This window comes from Podarcis filfolensis (assembly GCF_964270895.1).
Source record: "Podarcis filfolensis genome assembly, chromosome: 8".
NCBI classification, from domain to species: Eukaryota; Metazoa; Chordata; class Lepidosauria; order Squamata; family Lacertidae; genus Podarcis; species Podarcis filfolensis.
Genome location: NC_139611.1, coordinates 57035032 through 57058184, shown reverse-complemented (window position 1 = coordinate 57058184; position 23153 = coordinate 57035032). Strand labels below are relative to the sequence as shown.

The 23153-nt window shown below is 46.2% G+C and overlaps 2 protein-coding genes and 1 long non-coding RNA gene across 9 annotated transcripts in view; 2 read left to right on the top strand and 1 right to left on the bottom strand.

The window, feature by feature from the left end:
- LOC310767883 overlaps positions 1 to 23153 on the top strand; it is a 936392-nt gene that overhangs the window by 397764 nt on the left and 515475 nt on the right. The window lies entirely within an intron of this gene.
- On the top strand, positions 2428 to 17011 carry BSDC1 (BSD domain containing 1). Of its 7 annotated transcripts, none has more exons than XM_083625261.1 (12): positions 2730 to 2770; positions 3276 to 3335; positions 4422 to 4482; positions 5272 to 5388; positions 5635 to 5802; positions 5894 to 5948; positions 9187 to 9302; positions 9845 to 9913; positions 10965 to 11046; positions 12365 to 12913; positions 13190 to 13293; positions 14108 to 17011. In XM_083625261.1, exons 1-12 carry the CDS (start codon positions 2760 to 2762, stop codon positions 14138 to 14140), a joined length of 1425 nt encoding a protein of 474 aa, XP_083481387.1. In that variant the 5' UTR covers positions 2730 to 2759; the 3' UTR covers positions 14141 to 17011. The 7 variants fall into 7 exon arrangements, with proteins under 7 accessions (XP_083481392.1, XP_083481391.1, XP_083481390.1 ...); XM_083625260.1 differs by lacking the exon at positions 2730 to 2770 and adding an exon at positions 2806 to 3082; XM_083625266.1 differs by lacking the exons at positions 2730 to 2770; positions 3276 to 3335 and adding an exon at positions 2428 to 2726.
- On the bottom strand, positions 18393 to 21328 carry TSSK3 (testis specific serine kinase 3). The gene is made up of 2 exons (XM_083625359.1): positions 20974 to 21328; positions 18393 to 19121 (listed from the first exon to the last, which is right to left on the bottom strand). The coding sequence occupies exons 1-2, from the start codon at positions 21143 to 21145 to the stop codon at positions 18460 to 18462; spliced, it is 834 nt and encodes a 277-aa protein (XP_083481485.1). The 5' UTR covers positions 21146 to 21328; the 3' UTR covers positions 18393 to 18459.

Here is a 23153-nt window from a genome sequence, read left to right as displayed (position 1 = left end):
AAGATAGGCGTAGGCTAAATTTCAACACACACTAAAGACTAAATGGCTTAAATGTATTTATTTCTTTTCAACAAATTGTGTACTGCCTTTCTTCTACAAATAAGAACAATCTGCCATTATGTACAATTATTACTATTATTATTTGTTGCTTACTACTAAAAATTGTCTCAAAACAAATTAGTCTTTAGTTAGTTGTGCAACTAACAAGAGAAGCAAGAACTCCCTAGGGTGGCAGTTAAAAATATTTTTTTAATGATGGTGGTGGTGACCCACAACCAGTAATTAAAATTACCCACCAAAGACCTGAGTGAATAAGATAGGGTTTATGTGGTATGTAAGATAACAACCAATGTGCCAGGCAAGTCTCCCTGGGGATGGCAAGCACTCCTTGGAGGAAGGATAGGATTAAAATGAGATAAACAGTTTAGGCCTAGTTGCCTCCCCTTTCACTGCCGTCTCTCTTGTGTAGTTTTCATGCCAAGGAGCTATTCTTTGTAAAGTGTCATGTGCACAGATGGCAATATAAAGCTAATGATTATAGCTGGACAAGAGAGGTTCAGGTGAAATTATCTGGAAACTTGAGTTTCTTAGCTACTATGGCAGCCTTCCCAAAACTGGTGCCCTCCAGGTGCTTTGAACTACAGTTCCCAACAGCTCCCATAGCACCAGCACAATACAGCTGTGCTGGCTGGGGCTGATTGAAGCTCAAAGCACATGAAGGGCACCAGCTCTTTTTGTTTATATAGCATATCACAGGAGTGTCCTTCATTAACAAAAGCCCTCTGGTTTTATTTGTATATAAATGGTGGGGAGAACAAGCAGGAGCCTTGAGGTGCTGGTGCATTTGGTCCTAGATTATTCTTTTTATATGAGCTTGCACTTGTTTCCCTTTAAGATACTCAGGAAAGTGTTTCATCAGCTTCCTGTTAAGTTGTGGGCGAACATATCAGACGACACAGCGATTCTTCAAACAGCTCTTGTTTATTCCGAGGCCAGAACAGAACTGAACTGAGGAGCTCAGTCAGCCTGCTTATATAGAGCTCCAGAACAACATAACTGTAGCAACTTTCTGAAACTATCCAATCACTGAACGTCACTTTCAATCCTTCATTTGCATACAAACTATCCAATCACTGAACGTCACTTTTGATCCTTCATTTGCATAACTATCTACAGTATCCCCCTGCTGGCCCAGGGTGAGAACTTCAGTACATAACACTTCCCACCTAATTTGTGTGCTTGACAGAATGGAAAGGTCACCCCATTACACTGCCTTCGCCACCCTGATGCCTTCCAGATGTTTTGAACAGCAGCGCCCACCAGCCCCAGTCAGCACAGTCACAACCCTATGCGCGTTTACCCGTAAGTCCCATTGAACACAGTGGGATTTACTTCTGAGATGACACGCACAAAATTGTTCTGCTAAGTTTCTCGGATAGAAAAGTTCCCCTACAACCTTGGTCCACCGTATAGTCTATTAAAGTGTGTTGGGCTCTTCTGAAGTTAGTAGTTAGTGGTAAAGATTGCAGGAGTTATCCTGTTGATATCAATGATGCAGCGTTGCCGGGGCTGGGGCAGTGCCAAGCAAGGATGCTGCTGAGACAGCATTCCTGGGCCCGGCGGGGCTGGGCGCAGCGGGCTTCCTGGCACAAAAAATGGTGGGTGCCCGCTCCCCCATAGGGAATGTTGTGGGGGTTGGAACACCCAGGTCCCCTGCACCCAGCGCCTATGATACCACTAGAGCTGTGGTTCCCAATTAGCTAAGTACTGCGGTCCCCCTGTTTTTCAAAAGCCTACTTTAGGGAGTACTTTTGGACTTCCTATTTTTCGTTATTATTTTTTTGATATCTCTTGTGTTAGTTTTTGTTGTATAAATGGTGCCACGAACCCCCTGTGTGGGTTACGTGGACCCTCTGGGGTCCACGGACCAACAGTTGGTAACCACTGCACTAGTCTTTCCATGCCCACTGCCCAGGCTTGCGCCCCAGGAGAGTCACTTTGGTGCTGCCTACGCAGCGGTTTGACTTCACCCCTGGAGGAATGCTCCATGGTCTCTCGGGACAGACGGATGCCAACAAACATGTTGAGATCGGGTGAGGAGGGATCAGAGTTTTAAAATGCAAATGATACATACATACATACATACATACATACATACGTATCTATTAGATTATATTTTAAATGCGTTATTGTGAAATACCGGTAAGTGTAAGAGCTGCGGGTGATTGCAGAATGCTAACTTCAACGGGGCTACGGAATTTCCTTCGTTAACTCCAGGGAGGGGAAAGGGGAGGACCTTTCTCCTGGCTCCGCCTCGATGCTGCAGAAAGAAGGGAGGAAAACGCTGAACGTGCTTCGCGCGAACATTTTTGGCCCTCGGCGGTTGCCGTACCCACAGAGGCCGACCAAACCGAGGAGAAGCATACAGATTAAAAAGAGAGTGAGAGAAGACGCTCCCCACTCCAGCCCTCACTTCCGGGTTCCTTTTGACCCCCGCCCGTGTGAGGAGCATAATGCGAAAACAACGGCATCGCCAAAAGGCTTTTCTACCTCGATGTGTAACCCTAGGGAAGCCACTCTACCCAGAGCTCTCTATCGTGGAAGCCGGAAGTGTTTCTATGGTAACACTGAAGTTGTCACAGCCCGATTGAGAGAAAGTGGGGGATCCCCCGGAAGTAGTGGCGGTTGCTGCGTCAAAAGGGCGGGGCTTCTGCTGGGTGTCAAAGGTCAGTAAATATTGGTGACGTCAGACGGCCAAAATGGCGGAAGGGTGAGCGTAACTGGTATCGCTGGGAGTGGTGCCTTTGCGACTGGGGTGGGGGAGACCTGGGGGCGAATGAGGAGGAGGGGCGGGAGGTTGTGCCAGAGCTCCGCCTCGGGACCCCTGGACTGATTAGGCAGGAAAGAGTACCGCTGGTAATGCATAGAGTGCGTTCCTTTGGCCCTGAGTTAGTGTTGTTAGCCCCACCCCCTCCCTCTTGAGTCTGGGCACTCTTGTTTTGTAGAGGCAGCCCTGGCGGTGGTCGCGAAGCCAGAAGATGAGGTGTGGGTTTTTCAGGGGAACAGGTTGCGGAGGAGAAAGGTAGGATTGTACTGTATGGTATGGGGGGGGTGGCCAGTTTAGGATTGCTTGGGGGTAGGGCAGCGTTGGCTGTTTTGGGAAGAGATCTAGGAATTCGGGGCTAATAGTGCGGTGAGGCCTCAGAATTGTCAAAGTGGACGTATCTGGGGACAACTGGAAAAGAGGGTCCTGAAAAACATCTGCTTTGTTACAGCACCTCAAATGATGTGTTTGGATGTGTGGGACTTGGGTTCAGACTCTCTGGCAGCCTTGGGTAAGCCACTGTGTTGCAGTCTGACCCATTTTGTAGGTCTGTTGTTAATATATGAGATTATTCATCACTGACTCGCTTTACCTTTCTTGCCATGTGCATCTGTTGAGTTGAGCTGCCTTGTAAGGTAGTACCTTAGTGTGACAGATGGTGGGGGCATTCAGATTGAAGTGCAGTTGATTGCTATGCAGGGGGTTTAATGGTTTGAGGAAGGCTTTGAATCAAAGGTTGCTTGGCCAAGCCCTGCTCCTAGACCACTTGTATAGTCATTTATATACAGAACTCTAAAGTAGCACTAGAATATGATTGTGGTTATAGTGTGATCCATGATGATGTATTAATTGTGGCAAACTAGAAAAACTGTGTGTGGGAGGAGGGAACCAGTAAATCCACATTCTTTCACTACTCCCCAAACTAAATTATATGATTTAAACAGGTGGCACAGGAGCCTCTAATTCACTTGTATGTCTTTGAGGCTGTGTGCTGTAAAAGCCTGAGTGATTATTTTGTTCATACCCTTTTTTCATAGATTTCTAGTAAATACTGTAGGAGGCTTAAGTTTGTATTACATTTTTTGCATCGTTCACATCATGTTGTAGGAGTTCAATAATATTCAATAGTATTTAAATACCTGCTAAGTTGTTAAAGTGCTTTCTATCTTGGTTGTAATTGGTTCTTTTGGGAGGTAATGTTGAGAAAGGGCAAAAGAGAGAGAAGGAAGAAGATAATGTGTAACAATTCATGAGAAAAATGGGAGCCTTGGTCTGCAGTATTGCTTGAAAGTGCCGCACAAGTTTTGAAATCTTTGGAACGTGTGCCTAAGAATTTAAATAATTATTCTACTTGTGGCAGGAGGAGGCCAAGCCAAGGACACAAGTGTAGTACCATACTGATTTTAAGGTGTTTCTGCATTGGCTCTTGAAAGGGAAGGTCCTGAATTGGGGTTGGAAAAAGATTCTGTTAACATTTCATTAAAAAAAAGGCTGCCGTTGTAGGATTTGCTGCAGTAGCTGACTGTTCTGCATTCTTTGTCTTGAGTTTATTATGTAAAATTCCCAATTTCAGCTTCATATGTTTGTCCTGTAATAGGGAAGATGGAGGCTGGTGGAGGAGCTGGCTACAGCAAAGCCTTCAGACAGTCAAAGATAAGGTAGGTGGGTCTGCTTTTTATCCACTGGTAAACTAGAGAGAGAGAGAGGATGTCAAAAAGACACAGCTCAAACTCTGATATTTGGCCATGCTGCCTGAGGCTGGTGGGAGTCCATCATGGTCTGGGGGCATCAAGTTGGCTACTTCTGAATTAATGACTGATGACTCCCTTTGTAAGAAAAACCTCTTTGCTTATTATACTATTTAGTATTAGGTGCCAAGGAAAGGCCCCAGCTTATGAGCTGCTCTCAAGCACCTGCTTGCTAGCTGTGGGAAATGAAATACTGAACTAGTCCTGCCTTCCCCAACCTGGTATTATCCAACTGTTTTGGACTACAGCTCAGTCCCACACAGCATGGCTGTAGGATCTTGAGGCTGATGGGAGTTGTAGTTAAAAGCAGCTGGAGGACCCCAGGTTGGGGAAGGCTGAACTAGATGGACCCACCTTGGCCTGATCTTCCAGGGTAATACTTTGGTTCATTGGAGTAGCATTCACATCTCACAGTCACGTTTCATGTATCTGTTATTGGAATTAAAAATGCATGTTTTGGGATCAGTTGTGAACATGCTGCTGAAGCCACGTGAGGTGATTGGAACAAAAGCTGTCAGGTGCTTATTGTTTTGGATGTATGAATTCTGTTTTCTCCTCCTGATGGCCACACTCTTAGATTGATAAACACTTGGTGTTCTTTGATTGTTAACCCCCAACCCATGCTAACTACCACACTCATTGGAAATTCAGCCACAGTGTACCCAACAATAAGTACATTCTCCTCTCACTCTGTTGCAGTCCACAGAGGCCTTGGAGTTCATGAAACGTGACCTGACCGAGTTCACGCAAGTGGTCCAGCATGACACAGCCTGCACCATTGCTGCCACTGCCAGTGTGGTCAAGGAGAAGCTGGCTGTGAGTGGGCATCGAAAACTAAAATGGAGGGAGAGGCAGGGGCAGGAATGCATGTCATTGGGAAGGGCTGGCAGGTTTTCATTTGTGTTTGCCATTTGCCTCTCCCCACAACTTTTTTCATTATTCTCTTTGTTGATTTGGTGTATCAAGCCCATAGCAATGCTAGGCTTTGTGGGATACTGCCCACTCTGGTTCCTCTGCCTTAAATTAATTTTCATTGTGAATTTCTTTGGGTTTTTTTTGAAGACGGAAAGTTCCTCCGGTGCGACAGAGAAAGTGAGAAAAGGGCTCTCCAACTTCCTGGGTGTTATCTCCGACACATTTGCACCTTCACCAGATATGACCATTGACTGTGACGTCATAACCCTGATGGCGACCCCTTCTGGAACAACAGAGTTATACGACAGTGCCAAGGTGCCTCCAGCCTCTACCCCCAAAAGGTGGCCTCTGTCCCCGCCATTAATGTCTTGTGCTCATATGCTTCTCCCTGTCTGTCCTCTTCCAGGCTCGGCTGTACAGCCTTCAGTCTGACCCAGCCACCTATTGCAATGAACCTGATGGTAAGTTGGGGGCTGATTTGGACTGAAAAACCCCACAGTCAGGGAAGTGTTTGGGTGAACTATCTACCTGGAGGGTGACTGAAGTCCACAACATGCTGCTTGCTTTCATAAAGCAAAACCTGATAGGATGGCCCAAATTTTGAAATGCAGGCCTTGCTAAAAGAAAAGTAACTTCTAGGTTTGGGGGCTGCAGTAGAAAGGTCCAAAGGAGGTAGGGTGACAGGTTGGGGATTGGTGCATGATGGAAGTGTTATGGTTCATCATGGGAGGCTATTCTCAGAATTCCTGCTCAGCCACGGGTGGCCTCTGGCACGTTAGACTTTTTGCAAATAATGAGGAAGGATTGCAAGGCACCTGCTTCTCATGAAAAGCCAAGTTGCACCTTCCCCTTCCCTCTTCTGCTGCTTTCCCCCACCCTCTGCCACTCCCCCTATCCTCACAGTCTTCTGTACCAGACTGACAAGGGTGAAGCTACCCTGCCACCTTCTTGGCCTGGAGAGGCAACCAGGATAGTTTGGCACTTCACTTTCCAGCCATTAGTGGCTGCATGCACATGCTGGTCTTTTAAGGTCAGAAGAGTCAGTTCTGGCAGGCTGAGATCCTGCCTGGAAAATAGGTGTGTGGGCAGAAACCATGGAAACTTGAGCCTAAGAACAGTGTAATGCAGGGGTGTAGAAGCTTTTTAGGCTAGCTAGCCCATATCCTTATCACCCCAGCCCTGGAGGGCCATCTTGAACCCCCTAGCTGGACAAGATTGGCCCACAGTCCAGAAGTTTTACATCCATGGCATAGCCTGACCTCTGCCGTCTGCAGAGGGCCTTAAGAAAGGACAGGAACTGTAAACAAATGTGTGGGAAGTCTCCTGGTAGATGCCTGCCTGCCAAACCTGCTTTGGGGATGCGAGTTTGGAGTGTTAAACCTACATACAGGGTGGGGAGGCATTTTGTGAAATGAGTTGAATCTATGTATTGTTGTTTCATTTGTTCCTTGTCTTAGCCAAAAAAATATCAAAATGATTATTAATAAAGGATACAATACAAATTCCAAAATTATATAGGAGATTCAAAGCACTGAAAGTGATCATACTTTATAATTTAAGATGTAGAACATTTAAATAATCTTGAAAGAATATAGATACGTTGTTATTGCTACCATATATTTTTTATATCTATGCTATATTTTTTCTATTAGTTTATGTATGACTGTAACCTAGTATGTATTGAAGATGAGATATAGCAGAAAAGCAAATTTATGTTTATATTTATATAGCCAGAGCAGCAAGAAAAGGAGAGGGGGGAAAATAATCATTTTATATTTGAGGAAAGAGGCAAGTCTTTAACTGGTGCCAATATGATGTTGATGTAGGTGCCAGGCAAGTTTCTTTTGGAAGACAAGAGGCCCCTTCGTGTCTACCATTTCTTACTTTTTCTTGTGTCATTTACACACACCCACCCAACTGAATACTATCTTGGTGATGCAATGTCATTGTACTGGAGTAATTTCCCTGTGGGGCTATTAATTTTATTAAAAAAAGAATGACAAAGCAAAGACATGATAATGGTTAGGAAAATCACCCATCTCCTTTTTTTAACACTAGAATTTGGGATGACCCAATTTGATTTGGTGGTAGGTTCAGGAAAGGTAAAAGGAATCAGAAGTTTACACAAGGCATAATTAACTTTTGAGATTTACTGTTGCTAAACATGGGGTACCTATATTGTAAAGGGCTTTAAAGGATTGAACAAATTCATGGTTGCATGATCTCTCAACAGCATTGAGGCCAAATGAACATAGTTAAAGGAACTTTTTGTGTGCAGAGGTGCTGCTTATATTTTGGGGATGGGGCCAAAGGGGGGCTGCCCCTTTTACTTTTTGTCATGGCACCCTTAGGTACTGTCTTCAGAAAGCATATTCCACTAAAGCCAGGAAGGTGTGGATGTGTCCAGAGCTTGAGAATTTCAATGTGTCTAATCTTCCAACCCCCACCCACCATTTGAGCTCTCTGTAATATATCTCTGTGTATAAGCCTCTCTCAAATAGCAGACTTACTGAAATCAAGGCTTCTCATCCACGGCTATAGTTCCACAGTTAAGCAGGCTGTGCTTTATCTCTTAAAGTCCATGTCACTTTGTTTACACTGCCAAAGTAGCTTTATCTCACAAGCAGCAATGTGGCAGGAATCCCGTTGTCATAATCACACACAGCACAGCATACATTACAGGAAAAACAAGTTAACGTAATTTTCACCACTGCCTCCTTGAGGGACTGCAGTCTGTCATGGTATAGTGCTGGTTTTGGTTTGTTGTCCAACAAACTTTGGCCATTTAAGAACATAAGAGCCTGCTGGATCAGGCCAGTTGCCCATCTGATGCGGCATCTTGTTGTCACAGTGACAAAACAGATGGCTGTAGGAAGCATACAAGCAAGACAGACTTGAGTTCAACAGCACTCTCCCCTCCAGTGTTTTCCAGTAACTGGTATTCAGAAGTATACTGCCTCCAGCAGTGGAGGTAGAACATGGCCATCTTGGTTAGTAGCTGTTGTGGGCTTTATCCATGAATTTGTGTGATCCTCTTTTAAAGCCATCCAAGAGCCATCACTGCCTCTTGGGGGAGCGAATTTTATATATGCTTTTTGGAAAAGTACTTTTGTTTGTCCTGAATCTTCTAACATTCAGCTTCATCGAAGGTCCCTGAGTTCTAGTGTTATGAGAGAGGGTCAAAAACCTTTCTCTGTCCACTTTCTGCGCACCATGCATAATTTTGTTATTTATTTATTAGGTTTGTGTACGGCCCTTCCTCTGAAGGTCACAGGGCAGTTCATAACACGATACAAAATGAAAAGGCAAAATACATAATACAACCAACAAACACATTAAAAAAGTAATAGAATGATAATCAGCCAAATGCCTAGTTGAAGAGAAATGTTTTAACCTGGCACCTAAAGATAATGTAATGAAGGTGCCAAGCAAGCCTCCTTGGAGAGGGCATTCCAGAAACAGGGAGCCATGACAGGAAGGCCCATGCTCATGTTGCCACCTTCCAGATTTCTTTAATAATACTTTCCACCAGTCTTCCTGGGAAAGATGTTAAGCTAACCAGACTGCAATTTTCCAGGATCCCCCTTGGATCCCTTTTCAAAAATTGGTGTTACATTGGTCGCTTTTCAGTCCTCAGGTATGGAAGCTGATTGTACCACTTCCCCTGTGATATGGTCTTGTTTCTTCCATCCTCTGCAGGACCCTCTCAGCTCTTTGAGGCCTGGCTATTGCACTTCAACCTAGAGGAGAAGAAAGGGGAGATCTCGGAGTTGCTGGTGAACAGCCCTTCCATCCGCTCTCTCTATTCCAAGATGGTAAGGTGGTGCAGTGTGGCTTACTCCCTTGATCTTCTGGGTCTTGTTTTCAAACAGTTGCTCTAGAAGTTAGTTGCTCACATTTATCTGTGGGGTGGTGCTGTTCTCTACTCTGAAGGAAGAGGCAGTGCCCCAGAACATGTCCATTGCAATCCCTGTGTAATGCTTTTAAATTCAGAAAATTTGGTTCCTAACAGAAGATTCTAGGGAGCAGCAGTGTCTTAAAATCTATGGGTTACTTCTCTTACCTCTTACAGACGTAATCTCTCCACCCATAATTCCCTACACACATTCAGCCATGCAGCAGGATACAGTCTGTCTTATCAGAGTCCCCCTAGTGTGGAGGAGTCTCTGTATATGCATGCAGGGCCTGTCTCACACTTGGTGTTGATGGGGCTATGGAGTGCAACCCCACAACTGCCTTGCTCTCCTGGGTGAACCTATGAGGGGGTTGTGTGTACTCCCCTAATGTGATTCTGGTTTAAGACAACTGTATCCACTGCATCCCTGTTCATCCTTCTGTTTCCTTCTATTGACATCAGGTGCCAGTGGCTGTGTCCCATTCTGAATTCTGGCAACGCTACTTCTACAAAGTCCATCAGCTGGAGCAGGTGAGTTTGTAGAGGTTATCTCTGGGAGCGACTGAGACAGAGTCAGTTTTTCTCCATTGCAGGATGCAGTAAGGGGCAACACAAGGGTGTTTGAAGGAGGGTGCAACAGTGTCTTTCCAGGACAGTCTTCTAAGTCACATTTCCAGAGAGAGGCTCTAAGTTCAGGGAAAGATGCTTATAGGTCTTTCTCATGTGCACCTGTGGGCACACAGAGTGGCTCCTACCTCATCCCTTAATGCAGCTTGCTTGCCAAGCCCTTCCTGTCTTTTTTCCTGAAGCAGACGGTGTGTCACTTAGCATTCAGTTGCACTGTGGAACAGCAGAACCCTTGGAAATGTCCTAGGCTTGTAGAATTCTTTGAGATTCTGGCCTACTCAGTTTGGGGGGTGGGAAGTGGTAAGAGAGTGCCGCTGCTTCAGACTACAGGAATCATGCCCTTATGAAGAGACTGGAGCAGCTGGAAGAATCAAGCATGCAAGTGGTAAGGCGGCATATGTGGTCACATTTCAAATGACTTGGAAGTCTAGATGCAAAGTGCAGCTTGAACTAAGGAGAAGTGGAAGGAGTGGCTGTTTTGTATGGTGAGGGATTGTTTGTTAGCAGGAAACTCTTTGCTTGTGCCAAGACATTTTAAAGTCAAGCCTTTGTTAGCCCAAGTCTTGTCAGCCTGCCAGAATCATGAGCAATGAACACCAACTGGTAAACCTGCAGATGAGGGTTTACACTCAGGCCTATGGGGTTCCTGTTGATCTGTTCTGATGCTCAGGTGAGGACTTTCCATAGTACCTTCCAGGGGATTGAGGGTTTGCCTTGAGGCCTGACCCCAGAAACTTCTGTCCTACTCTTGGGCATGTCCCTTTGGTTTAGCTCTATAAGTATTTCCTCTCTTCCCCTTCCTTGCCACCTTCCTTCCCATGTGCAGCTGTCAGAAATCTTTTCTCACCCAGGAGTATGAGCTCTTGAACTCTGCCTGCAGGGGTAGTCTTGTGCCCTCTCCCTGATCAGCAGGTGAGCAACTTCTGACAGCCATCTGAATTCCTTTCTGTCCCAGGAGGAGGTCCGGAGAGAGGTTTTGAAGCAGCGGGCAGAACAAAGTGTTCATTCAGAGGAGCCAGGCTGGGAAGAGGAAGAAGGTTAGTGAAAAGAAATTGCTTCCCAGCTGGGCAAGATGCCTGGAGGGGTCTTCTGGCCCTTTTGTTTATAGTTTCCTGCACTTTATGCACAATTTATTTATTGAAAAGATGCCTACTGTATCTTTCCACCAATACCTTTTGGGGCAACTTCCATGCCAAATTAAAACCATGCAAGGATAAAATACAAAATAAAACTCAGATCAACATCAGAAGAGCATCTGCCTTGAGAACAAATACAATGACTAAACCACTCATGCTTTTTATCTCCAGAAATTGGGACAATAGAGAAGAATTCACTTGGTGCCTAAAAGAATAGTAAAGGGGAAGGGCCTTCCATCATTTTGGTGCAATGGTAGAAAAGGTCTTGTCTTTGGTAGCCACCTGTCTAACCCCTGAAGGTGGAGTTAATTGAAGCAAGGCCTCAGCTGATGAATTCAGGACATGAGCAGATCTATTTGACAGGTGACAGTTCTTCAGGTAACTAGTTCCCAGGTCATTCAGGCCTCCACATAGTTGAGAACCAGCATTTTGAAATCTTCTTGGAGACAGATTTGGAGTTGGTGTGTCTTCATTAGTCTGAAATTTGCAATATTGGCTGCCTCCTTAGCAGCTGGGCTTGTTTAAACATGGTGAGGGCCACTGTTTGCTCCTTTCCTGATGGAGTCTGCAAACATGCTCTAGCCCCCTAAAGTTTTGCTCTGGGTTGCAGTGCAAGAGTGGGTTTTTCTAGGCAAGTTGCCCATCCTCCTCTAACTGTTTCTGTTTGGGGATTCCCAGCTTAGTCTGCCTTGATGGTTAACATAGCCCTATTGGTGTACAGAGTAACATAAGCCACACATATATATAAAGATGGGGCCCTCACCTGAAATTTCACTAATGAATGCAGATGAAGTTTTTGCTTGTCTTATTGCACAAAAAAATCTTAGGAGCTGTTTTGCTTAGCAGTGTTACAATTTTTGGACATTTTTAAAGCTTGGGAGAAAGGGAGAAAAAATCGCAGGCATCCTGGCAGGGGGAAATTAAATGGCTTATTTCTTGGTAGTGCCCTCATTGCTAAGAAATAACATATCAGGAAGTACAAAAGAGAAGGGAAGGGGAGAGAAACCTTCTCTTTGTAGGGAAACTTTGTAGGCGTTATTAGTATTCAGAAGGCTGTAAGGAAAACTTCCTGATCAGTCTTTCCCTTACCAAGTCAGAGGGAAAAGCAAGAATTTCCCCCTGCTTGTTTCCCACTGCTCATTTTCCCCTGCTTATGAATATCATCAGTGACACATTTTCTCACCCGTTTTGCCTCACTCTCTCCCCTCTTCTACCACAGAGGAATTCCTTGGGTCATCCTCCTCCCAGTCTAACGTCTGCTCGCAATCTCCCCAAGAGGTGAAGCCAGCTCCCCCCACCTCTGCAGCAGTGCTCACTCCGACCCTAGAGGCATCGGTGGAAAGCTGGGCTATGCTGAGCACTGCCCCGGCAGAGGTGACTCCATCTGAAAGCAGCGAAAGCATCTCTTTGGTGACTCAGGTTGCAAACCCTGCTGCTGCTGCTGCTGCTGCTGCACCTGCTGCTGCTGCTTCACCTGCTGTGCCCTTACAGACTGGAGCCCAGCTCTCTGGGGCAGGGGACATCTCTCAGAGGCTGCAGGAAGCTACCGCAGAGGAGCAGACCTCACTCGCAAAGCCAGCGGAGCCTGCACATCCTTCCCCAGCTGCTCCAGAGGCAAAGCCTTCCCCAGAGCAACCCAAGGAACAAGCAGAGGCCAAGCCAGTGAGCAGGACAGAGACTCTGCGAGAGGACGGGCCAATGGATCTGCGACTCTTTGAACTCAACTCCGACAGCGGGAAATCCACTCCCTCCAACAATGGGAAGAAAGGTGGGTAGCCTGGACAGTGCTCAGGGAGCCAAACCTCAGCCCTCTGTAAATGTGCATTAGCATGTGGAAAGTTACCCATTTGCAAGCCCCTCTTGACCCTTGACAGCTCTGGAACAACACCCATTTCTATGTTGGTGTGGTCTGGCTACAGAGGTGTGGACGCCGCACAGCCTTGAGTGCATTTGTTGTTGTTTAGTGATTTACTTCCTGCTGTGGCATTTGTGGTACATCAGAAGCCTTGAGCAGGAGACGCCTCTGTTGTTCTTTTCATTTCAGGCTCTAGCACAGATATTAGTGAGGATTGGGAAAAGGACTTTGACCTGGACATGACTGAAGAAGAGGTGCAGTTGGCCCTCTCCAAGGTGGACATCTCTGGGGAGGTGAGTCCTTGTAGGCAGCCAGGTCCAGAAGACCGTCCCTGGGATTATTGGGGTGGTGGCAGAACATATTGCAAAGGCCTTTTGAAAAAAGGCTGTTGTTTGGTCACTGGCTTACTCCCAGGAAAGGGTTGTAGGGTTGCAGCCTTAAGAGGGCTTTCAGAAGAGACAATGAGGACCTTATTTTTCTTTATTTTGTTGCTCACACCTTTGTGACACTAACATGTACATGACTTGTGTTGGACACAGGCATGTCCTTGTGCTTCAGAAAAAAATGCCACGCCTGCTTTTTTGTAGAAGAGGAGCAGCCAGGCACTGAGGAGGAGGAAGAGGAGGACTATCTTAATGCTTTAGTTCTCTCTCTGGCAAGACTGCTGACTGGGATCCAATCACTTGTATCTTCAAGGCCACATCTATTTTAGTTGAATTTGGGGAAACCACTTGAAGCATCCGTTGGGTTGAGCTATTTCAATTGTATTTGTTTGATTTCCTCATTGCCAACAGCTGAAAGTCTGTAAAATTTTGATAATAAACCTGATTTGCAATGGGGATTGAATAATTTTGATTGCAACTGTATATATGGCTTCTGGTCTCAGGTTTTAATAATGTTTCAGCAGCACATAGACTGGATTGCTTGGTTGGTTCTTTGCAAGGCAAAGGATCAATCAACTTAAAATGCTTTAATTTGCTGGCAGCTCTTGGTGTAATCCTGTGCACAATCATTGTGTGACCTCGGTCAGTGCTTGCTCTTTGTCCCTTTGTAACATCCTACCTTAAAACACCTTTCTTCTTGCGCTCCCTCCCTCTCCTACTGCAGATGGAAGATGAAGAATGGGAAGACTGGGAATAACATGGGGCCGTCACTTCCGTGGTGCATCTTGGTATCTTCCCCCACCCCCTTCCCCCCTCCGCACCATCCAATGTGAATTAAACCACAGAGCAACCGGTTCCTTTTTCCTGTGTAAATGTGTTCCGGGCTGGCTGCATCTCATCTCTGCTGAAATCCTGTTGGGGACCTTGGACCATAACCCACACTTGGATCCTGGTGGTGGCTGGTATCACGTGGGGCTGCCGAAGAGCCTCGGCAGAGGGAGTGGGGCACAGGGATAGGTGCATCTTCCCAGTAGGTCCTCTGGACTATTGCTTCTCTCAGAGCTGTCTCAGTGTGGATTTATTTTCCTTTGGGGAGGGCACGGTTTGAGGTGGGTGTCAGTTGATGGTGGTTTGGGGTGGGTGTGGGGTGAGTCTGACTGGGCTCTAGGAGATAATTAGGATTATTATGCCTGTTCTTCACTAGGCTGGCCGCTTCCTAGCTGTGCCTCCTTCTGTGTGAGTGTTTTCATGAAACCCAATAAGCTTTTAGAGAAGGAGAAGACAACCCCTCTAGCATGGTGTCTGATTGCTCATACCCATTTCCCTTAGCATCTTGCACTGCCTGATAGGAAGCCAGGACATTGAAAAGCTGGGAGAGTCCTCTCATCCCTACCTATCCCTCCTGAACTGCTCCTTCTCTGCTTTTCTGGGACTTGAAGCACTTTTTAAAAAATAAAAATGAAATCTTAAGCTGAATCCTTGCTTAGCAGCACGTGACACTAGCGGGAGCATCTGCTGCACAAGCTCCCCTGAATTGAACACAAGTGGAAAGAGATGTTCCTGCTGGGTTGTGCTGCTGAAACGTTCTTTGAAAAGGGCTGGGTGTGAGTTTCTGTGGAGCTGCTGAATGGTGCAAGTGCAGCTCTTCTGCTGGTGGCCTTGCTATTAGGCATCCCTGAGAAGCACTGACAGTCAGTGTTGAAGGACCAGCATTTGCCAAAGCCTCATGCCCCTCTTTCCCGCCCCCACTTGGGCTGATGCATTTGTCAATCTCTGTCTATGGCAGCCTTGGCCTACCTAGTGAAGGCTAGTATGTAGCAAGCCTCTGGAAAAACCCCATCCCCGGGGAGAGGTCTCTCATGCTCCCCAACCTTGCCAAGAGCTACAACTGCCTACAAGGCTGTGTTCCTTCCTTGCCCGCATCCCTCTGACCTTCTCTAGGCATATCTGTTTCCTTTTGGTGCGATCCCCCCCTTCTCCTGATATGCTCCTTGCCACAACATAGTTGAGTCGAAAGCGTATGCATCTCTGACCTCAGAACTGATTAGCTCTGTTCATGCTTTTCTAAAATGGGTCCAAAATGGAAATGGGCTTCCTCTCCATTAGTAAGCTCTCGTGCACAAACTCCGTTGAAGCAAATGGGAGCTGTGCAGAGGTTCAGCATCTCTCTGATGGATACAGCTGTGACAGGAAATGTGCTTATGTTCTTCCCCAATGATGCAATATACCTGGGTGGGGGGGGGGGGTTCTGACTTAGGCTGGTTTCATAGCAGAGCCTTCAGAAGTATCTGATATTTGTCAGAGCCATCCAAAGGCTTTTCCAGCCTTCTCACAGTGCTGCTGCTCATTCATTCATCTTCTCAATAGTGCCTGGCTTCTTAAGAGTACCAGACAGGAATAAGAAAGTTCCTGCTACTTATTTCTCTTTCCTGCTCCTATTGGAAGCCAAACACTGCCAAAAGGAAAGTAAGGAAGTGAGCACGCAGCAGTGCTGTGCGAGAGCTGGAAGGAGGCTCTCCATGGGTCGCTTAGTAGCTGTCAGAATTTATAGCTGCTACAGTCACCTTTCCTAGAGGCTTCTGATGGTGTGGAGACATGTTTGCAGGCTCCTGTATGAGCCAGCCCATGTAAAGGAACCCCCATTTGGGGGAAACTAGCAACAGAGTCAGCCCTAAAAGCAGATTAAGGAGAGTGAAGCACCCAAGTTTCTTGGTTGCTTTGTTCACAGTATTTCTTGTTGTGTTTGTCCTCGGTTCACATGAGCTGTTGCTTCTGAAATGGGGATCAGTGGTGGAGCACATACATACATGCTGCATCCCTGTCTCGGTCCCTGCCATCTCCCTTTAGAAGGATCATGTAGCAGCGGGAGGTGGGTTTGGCCTTCTGCCCGAGTTGCTGGTATAAGGCCACTTCTATTCCTGTGATCTAAAACCGGATAGTTTTTTGGGGGGTAGGGTAGCGTGTGCCCCACTGTCTTTCTCCAGCGTAGTGCAAAAATGAATGTTCCCTGCGTTTGCAGGTACGAGCTCCACCACAGTCTTGAGGGGGCTGCTTTTGGATGTGTCTTAATCATCCATATGAGGGCCTGGCTAAGCCACGGGACAAGAAGATAGTTTAGAAAATGAGCTATGTTCTATATCCCCTTGAAGACTGGATCTCATTGAGTTTAGCAGAGCATAGGGGTGCCAAGAATCAGTGGTGTGACATCTGCCTAGAAGAGCCCAAATCCAAGTGTCTGAGAGGGATGGTGGTTGTCAAGGGACATCTGTGGCTCCTGGGTCAGCTTGTTTTTTTAGATGTGTCTTTGTGATGATGGGGCAAAGCATGGTAGTAGAGAGCCAGATTCTGTTTCAAGGAGGTAGCCTTCCAAGGGGACGAGGTTCATTCCCAGTTGGGGTTGGGGAAAAGCACTGAGGCTCTGATTTCATCATAATTCTCCATAGTTCATTTTCTTCTCTCTTGGTTGTGCAATATTCTCTCATTTTTAAATTATACTGCAACTCCCTGGACTGTTTTCTAGCTGGGGTGAAGAAGTGACTCTAACAGCTGTTTAGTTTTGTAATGATGACTTTCTCCTGAACCTTTTACAGACTTGCCGTTAACAGCAATTAAAAGAGTTCTACAGAAATGGCCTGGTGATATTGGTTTCTTGACTCCTCCCCCCCAGCCAACCCTGTTGTGCAAGTAGGTGTAGCAGCCATAGTTTGGGAAATGTGTGTTTTTTCAAATTCAGTTCAGATTCAAAGTCTTAGGAAGAACTTTCTGACGCTGATAACTGTTTGACAGTGGAATCGACAACTTCGGAAGGTAGTGGTTTTTCAACCGAGGTTGGCTGCCCACCTGCCAGAGATTCGTTAGCTTTGATTCCTGCATTGTAGGGGGTTGGACTAGATGACCCTTGGGGTCTCTTCCAACTCTGCCATTCTATGATTCTCTTCCTTTCAGAGATGCCAAATAACACACTGCTGTCTTAGAGGGGATGAGCAACAAGACAGGCTGCATTGCCAGAATAGGGGTTACAACTAGCCACTATCCTCTTGGAAGATATGGTGGGATAGGAGGGTGAAGGAGCTGTACCCTCTAGTCTGAAGGGCAAGGTGTTTAGGGGTGGCTGAAGAGGAGAGAGAATGTGGGAGTGGCAGTGGGATCCCCCCCCCCAGCTCTAGGTCCACCATGACAAAAATAAAAGCAGCTGCTTCCTTCAGCTTCTGTTTGGAAAGTTCCTTCTTTGTGGCCTTCATGAGAAGGGAGAAAGAGCGCTCTTGGGAGCAAGTAATCCACAGCCCCTGCTTGGCCTCTGGCTGCAAGGGGTCTAGGGTGTCTTTCCTGCCCTATTAGTGGCCTCAATTTGCTCTTTCCCCACTCGTAGCCAAAGAGATTACAGAAGCTTGTTAGATATATCTATCAGCTATGGAAGGACGGGCTGTCACTCAGCAGACCCTGTGCTCTACATGCCTGAGGCCTCCAGTTAAAATGCTCTTGAGGTACCAGCCTGGGAAAAACCTCCCTATCAGAGCAGACCAGTCTCTGCCAACCTGCTGCCCTGCATTTGTTTAGTCTAAAACATCTTCACAGCACCAGGTTGGTGTAGGCTGGAGCTTTTTACCTCTTCTTTTAGGCTGGAGCTAAAAATGCTGAGCTAGATGGATTTATGGGTCAGTACAAGACAGCTTCTTAGGGTTTTATATTTGACATGGGGGAATATTTTTTGCAAAGTAGCAACTACTCCTGTGGGATGCCCACTGAAAACAGTGCCTTTAAGAGGCAGCTGGGGAGGAGCCAATCACCCTCCTTAAGAGTCATCACACATGCCCTTAGTCTGTATTGGAATGCTTCTTAGAGGCAGCTTTGGATGGCAGAGAGAGAGACTGGCAAGGGAAGACACACCTCTCTGCTCTTGTTCATATATCTCTGGAGGCCGGGGCCACTTCAAATTTGCCCAGTGAGAGGGGGAAGTGTGCAAAGAATTGGGCAAAGATAGACCAGAAACTGAGCATAACGTTAAAATATATGTGAGCATTTTGGAAACAGCCTGTCCCCTTTTATTTGGGGAGAGTTTTTGACATGGTCCTTTTCTCAGGAGCTTGCTAACCACGGGTGCCAACTCACTTCTTCGATGGAAGGTCTCAGGATCATGTCCGGTTCCAACAGGCTTTTGAGGAGGTCCTGGCATTCCTCAGAAATCCCCAAGTGGCCAGGAATGGAGACCCCCTTCTGCTGATGGCACAGCATCTTGGGGATATCCGTGTCGTCGAAGGGCAGGTTTGCACAGAGCATGACGTAGAGAACCACGCCCATGCTCCAAATGTCACCTTTCCGGCTGTCGTGGGGCACGCCCTGCAGCACCTCGGGGGCTGCGTAGGCTGTGCTGCCACAGAATGTCTGGCTCAGCTCCTTCCGGTTTTTGGGGAGCAGCTTGGCAAATCCGAAATCGGTCAGTTTCAGGTTGAAACCCTGCAGGAGCGCATTCTCGCACTTGAGGTCACGGTGTGCCACGCCACAGCTGTGGCAGTAGCGGATTGCCTCCACCAGCTGGCGGAAGAGCGATTTGGCCCGGCTCTCAGGCAGGGGCCCCCCTTGCAGGACACAGTCGAACACGTCTCCATCCTCTGCTAGTTCCATCACCAGGTAGATCTTCCCGTCCGTTGACTCCAGCATCTCGTACACTCGGATGATGTTCTTGTGGTCCAAGCGCTTGACGATCTGGAGCTCTCTGGGCAGGAATCTCTCGATAAACTCTGCAGAGGGAAATGGCAGAGCAAGCAAAGATGCTTCAGGGGCTAACTAGCAACTAAGCTGGCTGGAGAAGAGCTTATTTACATATTCCTGGTAAAATTAAAGCAGGAGTCCCTCCAGGGAAATTATGTGTTTCTGTTAATGACCATGATGGTACCAGGGAAGTTCTCAAACAAGACGTGATGACAATATACATAGTCCATCACCAATTACAGCTCACTGTCAAACAAAGACATAAAATAAAGCCATAATAAATGAACCACAGGTATGTGAATGTGTGGGAGGTAGTGACTGGAACTATTTACAGCATAGATGTAATGGTTAAAAAAAAGAGTTACAAAACATATGCCCTATTATACAAGGGAAAGTTATTACATTTGATTCAGGACATTTGAATACTTTATAAGTCATATTAGTTCATAGGCCATGGGGGATTCCTTGGCCATGTTCCTCTTTGCTTACAAATGAAATAAAGTCACACCAAACAGGCATGAAATCCATTTTTCTTTGGCCCCTAAGGACTCATAGCTTATTAGTATTTCCAGCAGGCAATATCCAAACTTCAGTGTACCAAGTAGTAAGATTGGCCCTGTCCCAATTTTTTGAAAACGGTGCCATGGTCATTCTAGATAATATAAGCAGGTGTACTAGCAAGTCTTTATTATGCAAATTTTTATCACCCTCGACAAATATAAATAAAAGGGCTAATTGAGAAGTTGGGATAAAGTGGTAGTTTAAAATCTTAGCAATTTCTCTGAATACCATTGCCCAAAATTCTTCCACTCTAGTACAATCCCACCATGGGTGGAGGTATGATTCAATTAAAAGCATTTATATGCTGACTTTCAATATGCTAAAACAGTACACTAGAAATGAATGTGAAAAACTATCTAGTTTTAAAAAGGTTGAGAAAATAAATAGGGGTTTGCCTGGTGCCTAAAAGACCTCTAAGCAGGTACTGGGCAAGCTTCCCTGGGAAAAGAGGGGTTACAACCAAAAATGTCCTCTTCCTAATAGCCACTCAGCACCCCTCAGACAAGGGAGTGAGGAAGACCTGTGTCTGGAACTAGCTGTCCTTCCCAAGCAATCTTCAAAGCTGGTCCCCACACGACCCATTGTACTAACTAGGAGAATGCCAGACCATGGATAACTATGGCCAGGCTCTATGTGTCAATAAAAAGCCACAGCTAGTGTACCAGTTTTAGCTGGTTGGAAGCTGCTCTGTGCCACTTGGCCCCCCAGCAAAAAGCTGGAGCTGTGACACACACACCCCCCTTCCCAACTGTCCACAACAGGCTGAATAGCAATGCCACTTCCATGGGCAAGGACTAACCTCAGACGTCTTCCCATGGGGAGCTTCCTTTGTTGGTTGCTGCATAATCAGCCCTGCTGTTTTGTTGGTTCCTTTTACCACTTGCATAAAAGCATTTTGGACAAAACTAGAGTAATGTTTAAAGGGGCCCCGTATTTCCAGACAAGATAGAGGAGTAGGCTGTTGCTGCTTGCTCTTAGGGATCTTTAGTTCACTGTCCTTACCTCCTCTTCTCCCCACCCCAAATAGTCTGGTGAAGCACCTGCAGAAAGGACAAATCCTGCAAAGTAGTATGCAGTTTGCTACATGTTGTAGTAGAACAATCTAGTCAGCCACATCGGCAAAGACAGCCCAGTCTCCATTCAGAGGAATGGCAATGCTTTTGCAGAGTGTTTCAATGACAATTGCAGGCAATTGTGCCAGAGGATCCCAACTCCCTGGAGGAAAATACAACCTACTGGGCCTATTCGTTCCTCGATTTAGGTGTGTGAACTGGCAGAACCTTATCTGTCTTGTGCTTAATGCTTTTTCCTGGCTCTTACCTTCTGGTCCTCCCATTTTGTCTATAATTTTCACGGCCACTTTTCGTTGGTGTTTTTTTGAAAAAGCTTCCTTGACCTTTGAATATGTCCCTTCTCCAATGGTTTTACCCATCTGGTAACCATGGGAGAGAAGAAACTCCTCCATTGTGTCTTGAACGTGCTCATCTGTCATTCTCAGGACATCATGTCATCACAAAGTATATACATCGCCGTCCTTCGCCTCCCAGACCAGGGTCTGCATTGGTTGCAGCCCAGGATGCTAGATCATTTTTCCTGCCCAGACAAGGTCCTTTGATGAGGGGTGAAACTGAGGTTGGGCATCCTGAAACTTTGAGCCCCCATTGTGATGCAACCTTGTGTTACCTGAGGACCCCGGGCTGGAGGTAGTAGTTTTGCACCAATGGGAGGAAAGCAGACATGCTTCCTTGGAGAGCCTGCATTGCCCAAACCCTCAGCTTCCTCCAGTGCCCTCCAGGGGGGTGATGGGTTAACCTGCCAAGAGGCCTACAGCTTTGAGGCCTTGGGTAAGAGATGAATATAGTCCATACTGTAGTGTAGTGAACCTCTTTATTTGTCCAGGGTGAACATGGACAATTAAGTTAGTCTCCTTTTCCCCATCATGGAAGTCTGCTGGCTTGAGGCTACTTGGCAGGATTTGGGTCTAACTACGTCAGGCAACTCTTAAGAGTAAGTATTCTAATTCCCTCAACCATTTTCTTATTCAGTGAGATGATTTCCTTAAGATAAGAGTTTGCCATTGGACACATCTGCAAACCAGATAATCTGTTGTGGGTGCCACACACAACGCAACATGTTCATTCAAACCAAATTTCAAGTACGGAGAAGGGAACCTGTGGGCACTGCGGGAGGGGGGCTTTGTATGTGCTTCTATATCTGTGAACACCACAGTTGCACCTGTGGCTGCTGGAATTGCTGGGGATCAGTCCGTGGTCTACTTCAAATCACTCATCTATGATATATAATGGGACTTATCAGCACAGAGAGAGCCAGTGTGGTACAGTAGCCTTGTGGGTTGCATCTGGGCACAGGGAGAGATGCCCTAGAGGCATTTTCAGCCAGAAGCCAAGTAGGGGCTTTGCTCCAAATAACTTGCTCTCTCACTCATCAAGACCCCCAAGGAAGAATTATCCAAACAGAAACTGAAGGATGCAGCTGCTTTTATTCCTGTCCTTGAAGACCTACAGCAGGCTGGTGGGCCTCCAATGCCATTCCCACTGCCTCTCCTCTATTCCCTCACTCCTCAATATCCTACCCTTCTGGCCAGATAGCATGCCTTCCAACATTTCTTAGAAAATAGGGACATTCTATTCTACACCAATAGAATGTCCCTATTTGCTGAGGAATGTTGGAGTGTATGGCAGCTCCTTCACCCTCCCACTCACTGTATTCTCCAAGAGGATAGTGGCTAGTGCTAGCCCCTATTTTGGCAATGTATCTAGTCTCATTGCCCATCCCCTCTAAGACAGCAGTGTTTCATCTGGAACCTCTGAAAGGAAGAGAACACACACACTTCCCAAACTTATGACTGCACACCTATTTGTGTGCACAACAGAGAGCTTCCAGAATTTGCAAAAATATTCTGTCAAAATGAACCCCAAAACTAATTTTAACCCCAGTAGGGCACCTAGCTGAGCATTATGCCTTCTGAAGGGCCATTCAGGTTTATCAGAGAAATTTAACAGCAGGGGCTGATGGGGTTCTTTCCTTCTTGTTTTTCTCCATCATCTGTTAACTAGAGAACCTCTCACAATCACCATTTTTTTATAAGCTAAAAGGTCCCAGCAGTTCAAGCAGATCTTTATAAAGATGATCAGATTCTGAAAGAAAATACAACAGTAATTTTGTTCTTTGGACTTCTGTAATAATGGCTGCCTGATAGCACTTTGGGCTTTGATGTTGGTGCTTTTGGGGAAACTGAAGACCACCATCTTGTATGTTGGTAGCAAGACCTGGAACTATGCAGCTATGATGTTAAATGTATGAATAACTCAAGAACTGAGGGGTTGAGATGACATAACTTGGAGTTTGGAAACAAATATATCCATTGTAAGTGGTTTTTCAAAAGAAATCTTCAAGGCCCATGTTGTACACTAGAAAGTTAGAAACCAAAATTAAGCTGATCCCTCCCTTACCCATTAGGTAAAGACTGGTGTTTCTCT

Excerpts from the sequence above, each read along its gene's own strand:
- BSDC1 (XM_083625260.1), top strand. The coding sequence starts at position 3,039 with ATGAGGTGTGGGTTTTTCAGGGGAACAGGTTGCGGAGGAGAAAG. Across the intron at positions 5,803-5,893 it reads AGTTATACGACAGTGCCAAG|GCTCGGCTGTACAGCCTTCA; the intron begins GTGCCTCCAGCC and ends GTCCTCTTCCAG. Across the intron at positions 13,294-14,107 it reads AGGTGGACATCTCTGGGGAG|ATGGAAGATGAAGAATGGGA; the intron begins GTGAGTCCTTGT and ends CTCCTACTGCAG.
- TSSK3 (XM_083625359.1), bottom strand. The coding sequence starts at position 21,145 with ATGACAGATGAGCACGTTCAAGACACAATGGAGGAGTTTCTTCTCTCC. Across the intron at positions 19,122-20,973 it reads CAAAATGGGAGGACCAGAAG|AGTTTATCGAGAGATTCCTG; the intron begins GTAAGAGCCAGG and ends TTCCCTCTGCAG.